An 8,981-nucleotide genomic window follows, 5' to 3' on the forward strand; every position below is an offset into this window, starting at 1 on the left:
TTTTGTTCTGTAAGCCTTCATCTAAAGTGAGAATAGCAGCTTAATTGGAGGCGCATAGTCGATGTCACTGAACTGTGCATGTAGAAATTTTTGAAATGGTATATCTTTGGCTATGTATATTTTCACCAAAAAAAAAAGGTTGAGAAGGAAGAGGGTTGACATGTTGTGGGGTTGTTAATCAGTGTCATAAAACGATATGTGTACTACTGTTTCATGAGAAATTATTTGTTCTGTAAGCCTTCACCTGAAGTACAATCTAAAAAAAAAAACAAAAACTTACCATAACAAGGATTCTTCTTTCTTACTCACTAGGCAGCATCTTCAGTACTTAGGCATTTCATGAAAATTCTAACTACACACAGATGGAAAAAGTGACTTTGCTGTAATTCTTTTTATCTCAATCATACAAATGGTTATGTCGCCCTAGGTTAGACTCAGCACTTACCTGTAGACTAAGAAAAGATTTAGAGCTAGCTTCCTTTCATTACATTATGAACATATTTAAGCTAAGTCAGAGTTTGGGAGAACTAAGAAATGCAATAAGAATTTCCATATCACACTTTGAGACACATAGGTATGTATACATCCATTAGTTATGAATTTAAGTCTGTAAAATCCAAATCCAGAAATACACACGATGAATGAAACACTGCATTTTTCACACAGGGGAATACATTGTAATAAAGGTAGTAGTTTTACTTTGCTTTAATTGATATTCTCTTTTTTTTTGGTCATAAACTCCAGGTATACTAAGTCACATGGTTTACTTGTTGAACAAGCTTTACCAAAAGCTAAACTTAAAGAAATTGTGGAAGAATCTGATGTTATGCTCAAGTAAGTTTGTTGGGTGTTTTTTGTTGTTGTTGTCTATAAACTTGAGGTATTGTTATATATGTATCCAAATATGTATTTTTATTAAAATAATCTATAATACTATGCCACCTAAAAACACATCCAGATTATGCCACCTATTACAAAACAGATAGTGGTGAGATGAGATAAGGAATTTAGAATAACATGTTAGATCTTGGTGTAGAGAATAAGAGGCTTAATGAGATTTAAGTACTAATTTGCATTTCCTTTTTCTAGATTAAACATTGTAAGACTAACTTACAAATTTATGAAGCCAAGATCATTTTCAAATTTCTTGCAGAATATTTTTGTGGACAACATGAAATATGGAAGGAATGTTTATAAATCAAGTAGAAAAGGATTTAGCCAACTACCCTTTTTCTAAATTTACATGAATCTACTTTCTGAATTCTCAAACTCCCTTGAAAACTCTGTCTAGGAAGGTGAATGTGTTTTAGCAAATAATTAAAATATTCATAATGCATAAATGTATAAGATATAAAAATCTTTAAGCTCATTTTCAATACTCTTTACCACCTTTTAAAATTTTCACCTTCTTAGGCAAATATGATGATGCTGCATTTTAAGATGCTCTATTTCTAAGTAGGAAAGCATTAAATTCTTAGAGTTGTAAGGGCAGTTAGTATTCCATTCCTTTGTAGGCAGCAACAGCTTTGTTTAGTTACCAGGAAGAGTAAAAAGGGAAGAAAAACTGTTAAGATCAAGTATTACCTCCAGCTCCCAGATCTTAGGAAGGAGAGATGCCAGATGTAGAAAGAACACAGCTAAATCCCTGCGGGTCTGCTTTCCTAATAGGAAACAGTAGGGAGTAGACAAGCGGGCTCTCCCCAAAATGGGTTTTTCAAGGTGCGGTTTAATTACTTTTCTGTTAAGTGGTGTAAATTCTGAACTGTAGGCTTGTATCCATAATTACTGTGAGTGTAAAAATTGCCCAATGGATTGAAATTGGACAAAGAGTTAACAGTTGTGAAAAACTTCGACTAATAATATCATAGATATCAATAAGAGCCCTCTTGGGCAGTATTTTGAAATAAGAATATAAGCCATAGAATTGGGTAGAAAGATTTAGTTTTTTTTAACTTCTAAGTGAAAGGAGATACAGCTTGCTCTTTAATGATCAGTTTGTACCTCCATGTTGCAGGGAAGGATATGAAAATTTCTTCGATAAACTCCAACAACACAGTATCCCTGTGTTCATATTTTCAGCTGGTATTGGTGATGTATTAGAGGAAGTTATCCGTCAAGCTGGTGTTTATCATCCAAATGTCAAAGTAGTGTCCAATTTCATGGATTTTGATGAAAATGTAAGAATACCAAATCATTCTTTATTATGACATGTAATCTGAAAATATTTTAATCATTTAAATGCGTTTGTTACTTAGTATTTAATATGTTCATTAAATTAGGCCAAGTTGATAGGCTGCTCAGGGACTCATTATCTTTCCCAGTGCTATACCCATGTTTTAAAAATAATACAGCCTTTCTTAAACTTTTGTTCCCCTTGCTATAGACTAATATTAAAATTAATAAAACTTCTTTTATAGCAATTTAATAAAGTAACTCTGAAAACTTAACATCCATGGGGGGAAAAAGAAGTGAATTAGAACCAGTATTATTAAAACGTGGATTTTTCTAGTCAAGATAGCCTATTATGATATACAAAAAGTGGAATCTTTTTGTTAGGAATAAAATGAATATTTAAAATTAGATTTTCAATTCATTGTATTTTATCATTTAAAGAAGTCTCTAGAAATTCATTTTCTTCTCAGAGCCCTTTTTACTTATCGTGAATGTTTTGGATATAAGTGCTTTTGAGATCACTATAGTCCAAGATAAATTTATAAATATGTTCCTAATAATAGTGGCATCTATTAAGATAAGAACTCCAAAATATGAAACTACAACAAATATAATTGTCAAAAGCTATTATTTCAAAAGATTTGTTTTTTTAAAAGGGGGTGCTCAAAGGATTTAAAGGAGAATTAATTCATGTATTTAACAAACATGATGGTGCCTTGAAGAACACAGAATATTTCAATCAACTAAAAGACAACAGCAACATAATTCTGTTAGGAGACTCCCAAGGAGACTTAAGAATGGCAGATGGAGTAACCAATGTTGAACATATTCTGAAAATTGGATATCTAAATGATAGAGTAAGTACAGATCTGTCATTTAATTTTCTTCTAAGAAAAAATTAACATGAAACTTGATATGTAATTGTTGCCAAAGGCACTTAAGAAAGTAGTTATTCTAGAGATGGTTTGGTTGCTCTTTACTCCTTTACTTTGGTTATGTACACAAGCATGCTATTAATATTGGGGGGAGAGAAGGTGTACATTCTAAATGAGGCCTCTCAGCAAATTCTATTGTGGAAATTAGACTAGAACAGAGTTTCTCAGCCTTGGGACTGTTGACATTGTGGACAAGATAATTCTTTGTTGTGGGGAACTGTCCTGTGCATTGTAGGATGTTTAGCAGCATCCCTGGCCTCTACTCACTAGATGTCAGTAGCACCCCCAATTCGTAAGAATCAAAAAATGTCTCCAGACCTTGCCAGATATTCCCTGGGGAACAAAATTACCCCAGTTGAGAACCACTGGACTAGAGAAAAATCATTTTGGGGAAAATGCTACGTCAATGAGTCTTAAAAGTTTGAAAGTATTTCTTCATTTCAGATGTTTTTTGAAATAAATGTACTACACTTTGCCCAACAGATCTAACATAACAGTGAAATTCATACTGAAGTTATTTGCTGCTTCTCCTGCCTGTGTGTTAATTTTACTTTTGTTTTCTGTTGATTAGGTGGATGAGCTTTTAGAAAAGTACATGGACTCTTACGATATTGTTTTAGTAAAAGATGAATCATTGGAAGTAGCCAACTCTATCTTACAGAAGATTCTATAAATAAGCATTCATCAGGAAGATCTCTCTCCCATGGGAGCAATTGATTCAAAAACTGCTTATTTGTTCATCCTGGTCTGAAAGTGTCTTATTTATAACATATTCTTGCTCTCAAAGTTTTCCTTTACGTAAGTATTTTTACACATGTTGAATCCATCAGTTGTTATTGTCAGGTGTCATTGAGTCGCTTCCTACTCATGGCAACCCCATGTACAACAGAACGAAACACTGCCGCGGCCTGCACCATCCTCACAATCATTGCTATGTTTGAGCCCATTGTTGCAGCCACTGTGTCAATCCATGTTGTTGAGGGTCTTCCTCTTTTTCGTTGACCCTCTACTTTACCGAGCATGACGTCCTCCAGGGACTGATCCCTCCTCTCCTGTTGCTGTCAAGTCGATTCCAACTCATAGAACTCCTATAGGACAGAGTGAAACTGTCCCATAGGGTTTCCAAGGAGCGGCTGGTGGATTCAAACTACCGACCTTTTGGTTAGCAGCTGAGCTCTTAACCACTACTCCTGATAATATCCAAAGTATGTGAGATGAAGTCTCACCATCCTCGCTTCTAAGGAGCATTCTGGCTGTACTTCTTCCGAGACAGATTCTTCTGGAAGTCCATGGTATATTCAGTATTCTTTGCCAACACCATAATTAAAAGGTCCATCAGCTGGAAGCTCCTTTTTTCTCCACTTCTCTCAACACACTCCCTACCATATTTTTTAGCGGATTGAAAAAAAAAAAGCCCAAAATTAGAAAAATAACTCCCTACTTTTCCAAAGTGGATTTTGTACTTTAATTTTATCATGCATTTTTTGGGAGTCTCTTTACACTGGGAAAGTTTGTAGAAGTTTTAAAAATTTTTTATCAAATCATCAAATGATGTGCATGATTTGAGTGAATTATGCTGATGGTGTCACCATCTTCTGAAATTATATTCGGTTATTTTGCTTGGGGAAAATCAATGTTTACCAGAAAAGACTGGCACTTGGTATTTGGTGAAAAAACTGTTGGTGTCCACATGTCACTATCATTATAAAATGTCCTGTATTGAAGCACTGATAATAAACATGAAATGGAAAATCCTTTTAATTCTACTCTCAAGACTGTCATTCATTCATTCAGCAAACATTTATTGAGCACCTATCATGTTTTTCTTTTCCTTTTTTTTCTGGTGATATATAAATCATAATGTCCTTACAATGGCTATTTAGACTGAATATTTTCACAATCTGTACATTATCAAGTTTAAGGATAAAAAGATACTTGCAGAGAAAATTCAATCTATCCTTTAGAAAGTATTGGTGCCAGGAAAAAAATATTTTCCCACATTGAAAATATGTCAATAAAATAGGAGACTTTATTGTTTAAGTGTAAGAGTTTCAGAAACAGCCACAGTCAGGAAACAAAGCGTAGTTGGTTCACATGGGACTGACATTCCTCTCTGCAATCTAACTTCCCATTCTGAATTTCTGCAGCCTCATAATTGGTTTGCCTAAGGCTTAGACTTGCAGTTGTGCTAAATTTGACCCTGACTCTAATCCTTGAGCTCTAGAGCTTATTAGCAACTAACTGGTTTTCTTATGGCAACTGAATTGTGATACATGATCTGATTGGTCTGGCCATTTAGTCAGCCATTTTTAGTCTAATCAGATCTGTCAAGAAGGCAAGGTCGCATGACAGATCAGTTTTCTCTATAGCAAAACATCCATATCCTTCACCACTACTTCTTTCAATATAAAATAAATAATGAAAGTATGCAGTAGCAAAAAGCCTATTCCATACTTAAGTAACCCCAAAATCAAACTCAGACTTATTGCATTAAACCAGATAACATGGCATGTGAATATCATAATTACCTGGAGGACTTTTCTACTTAGAAAGACCAGTTGGGAAACAGGGATCTAATGATAGCTCTTTACCCCTGTACTGCTATCAGAGCTTGTCAAAATTCTTTCCAAGAATTTCCCTGAGGAGTTTATAATGTGCTTCCATAAATAAGTCTGCATGGTAGAAATGTAAAGAATACTAAAGTTATGACCTGCATTCTTGGCTCAGCCCTTTAGTGAGTAAGGCAAAGACTAGAGCTTTAGTCATCTCCCTATAGAATGAAGGCCTTGAGAGCATGTGCTCTCTAAGGCCCTTTCTAGCCAGTACCATGAGATCTATCAATTACCAAGCCAACACTGCAAAAAACCAAGAGACCTACATAAATGGAAAAACATACCATTCTCATGGATAAGAAGATTTAACATTGTGAAAAATGTCAATACTACCCAAAGCAATCTATGGATATAATGTAATCCCTATCCAAATTCCAACAGCATTCTTTAATGAGATGGAAAAACTAATCACCAACTTTATATGGAAAGCAAAAAGGCCCCAGATAAGTAAAGCATTGTTGAAAAAGAACAGCAAAGTAGGAGGCGTCACACTACCTGATCTCAGAACCTACTATACAACCACAGTTGTCAAAACAGCCTGGTACTGGTACAACAACAGACACGTAGTCCAATAGAACAGAATTGAGAAGCCAGACATAAATCCACCTATGGATAGGTGATCTTCAACAAAGGGACAAAGTCCATTAAATGCGGAAGAGACAGTAACAAATGGTGCTGGCAAAACTGGATGTCTGTAGAAAAATGAAATAGGACCCACACCTTGCACCATACACACAAACTAACTCAAAATGGATAAAAGACCTAAATATAAAACCTAAAACAATAAAGGATACCTGGTGGTGTAGTGGTTAAGAGTTTGGCTGCTAACCAAAAGGCCAGCAGTTTGAATCCACCAGCTGCTCCTTGGAAACCCTATGGGGCAGTTCTATTCTGTCATATAGGGTCGTTATGTGTCGGAATCGACTCGATGTCAACAGGTGTTTTGTTTTTTAAACTATACAGATCATGAAGGAAAAAACGGACAACATTAGAGGCCATAATATATGGCTTAAATAGAATACCAAACGTAACTAAAAATGTACGAACAGCAGAGATGAACTAGATAAATGGAACCTCTTAAAAATTAAACATTTGTGCTCACCAGTGACTTCTCCAAAAGAGTAAAAAGAATCTACAGACGGGGAAAAAAAGTCTGGCTAGGACATATCTGACAAGGGTCAACTCTTTAAAACATATAGAAAACTTCAACACCTCAACAACAACAAAAAATCCAATTTAAAAATAGGCAAAGGATATGAACAGACACTTCACAAAGCAGACATTCAGGGGGCTAACAAACACATGAAGAAATGCTCGCCATCTTTAGCCATTCCAAAAAAAAAAGAAAAAAAACCAAACCCGTTGCCCTCGAGTTGATTCCGACTCATAGCAACCCTATAGGACAGAGTAGAACTGCCCCACAGGGTTTCCAAGGAGTGGCTGGCAGATTCCAACTGCTACTTTTTGGTTAGCAGCCATGGCTCTTAACCACTGCACCACCAGGTCTCCAGAAGAGGTTTACACACAGAAAAAATAAATTTATTTGATGGCTACCAGGGAGGGATAATTACTAACTAGTTAGAAGACTCATGTTAATATTGGTGAAAGGAAAGGCAATACACAATATGGGGAAGTCAACACAACATGACAAAAGCAAAGGAAGGCACTGAGAGGAACGCATGAATAAAGGACAACTATGGTACTGTTACATAGACAACCCTACAATGATAGTATTAACAAACAATAATTTATCAATGAGTACACAGGTAGTTACATATGTTAGAGGTGTGGGAGGGTGCAAGGGAGCACACCAATCTGCAGATACAGGTTTGGTTGTGGATATTTTTATATACATAATTGTAGGTGCTGCATGTATATTAATATAGACATTAGAGCACGTAAGGGGCACAGTCATGGCAACCTCTTAGACATAACGAAACACCTTCTGGGGCAAAGTTCCTAGGCTTGAAGGGGAAGGACCGTAGACTCAGGGGACATCTATGTCAACTGGCACAACACAGTTCATAAAGACAAAGTTCTGCATCCTACTTTGGTGAATAGCCTCTGGAGTCTTAAAAGCTTGCGAGTAGCCATCTAAGATACAACTATTGGTCTCTTCCCATCCAGAGCGAAGAAGAGTGAAGAAAACCCAAGACTCAAGGGAGCAGTTATTCCATAGGACTAATGAACCACATGAACTACAGCCTACATTACCCGGAAACCGGAAACAGATGGTGCCTGGCTACCACTACTGACTGCTCTGACTGGGATCACAACGTCCTGGACAGAGCAGTAGAAAAACATAGAACAAAAAACCAAATTCACAAAGAAGACCCGACTTACTGGTCTGACAGAGACTTGAGGAACCCCTGAGACTATGGTGCTAAGACACCCTTCCGACCTGGAACTGAAGCCATTCCTGGAGCCCACCTTTCAGCCAAACAATAGGCCCATAAAATAAACAATAACACTCAAGAAGAACGTGTTCCTTAAAACAATCAATTATAGGAGATCAAAAAGACAACACTTGCCCAAAAGCAAAGATGAGAAGACAGGAAGGTGTAGAAAATCCCGATGAAAGGAAACGGGGAACCCTGGGCAGAAATGGGGAGAGTATTGACACGTTGTGGGGAATGCAACCAATGTCATGGAACACTTTATGTACAAACTATTGAATGGGAAAATAATTTTCTCTGTAAATTTTCACCTAAAGCACATTTTTTTTTTTTAATTATCAAGCCAGCTTCACCAAAAGAGTAAAAAGAGACCCTACAGACTGGGAAAAATGTTTTGGCTATGACATATCTGACAAGGGTCTAATTTCTAAACTCTATAGAATGCTTCAACACCTCAATAACAAAAAGGCAAATAAGCCAATTAAAAAATGAGCAAAGGATATGAACATACACTTCACCAAAGAAGATATTTAGGCAGCTAACAGACACATGAGGAAATGCAAATCAAAACTACAGTGAGATACCATCTCACCCCAACATTACTGGCATTAATCAAAATAAAAACAGAAAATAACAAATGTTGGAGAGGTTGTGGGGAGATTGGAGCTCTCATGCACTGCTAGTAGGAATGTAAATTGGTACAACCACTATGGAAAACGATACAGCACCTCCTTAAAAAGCTAGAAATACCATACAGTCTATCAATCCCACTCCTAGGAGTATATCCTAGAGAAATTAGAGCCATCACACGAATAACAAATAGACACATGCACCTCCATGTGTGTTGCAGCATTATTCACAGTAGC

At 36.3% G+C, this 8,981-nt stretch overlaps 1 protein-coding gene across 5 annotated transcripts in view; it reads left to right on the top strand.

Moving 5' to 3' along the window:
• Window positions 1–4,053, top strand: part of NT5C3A (5'-nucleotidase, cytosolic IIIA) — a 55,570-nt gene extending 51,517 nt beyond the window's left edge. For all 5 annotated transcript variants that reach the window (XM_004385316.2, XM_023739595.1, XM_023739592.1 and 2 more), the window contains 4 exons: window positions 745–834; window positions 2,015–2,177; window positions 2,829–3,029; window positions 3,679–4,053. In XM_004385316.2, coding sequence (XP_004385373.1) covers window positions 745–834; window positions 2,015–2,177; window positions 2,829–3,029; window positions 3,679–3,780 — 556 coding nt within the window. In that variant the 3' untranslated portion in view covers window positions 3,781–4,053. The remainder of the gene's footprint in view (window positions 1–744; window positions 835–2,014; window positions 2,178–2,828; window positions 3,030–3,678) is intronic.
• The last annotated feature ends 4,928 nt before the right edge of the window (window positions 4,054–8,981 follow it).

Source organism: Trichechus manatus, unplaced genomic scaffold, assembly GCF_000243295.1.
Source record: "Trichechus manatus latirostris isolate Lorelei unplaced genomic scaffold, TriManLat1.0 scaffold00137, whole genome shotgun sequence".
NCBI lineage: Eukaryota > Metazoa > Chordata > Mammalia > Sirenia > Trichechidae > Trichechus > Trichechus manatus.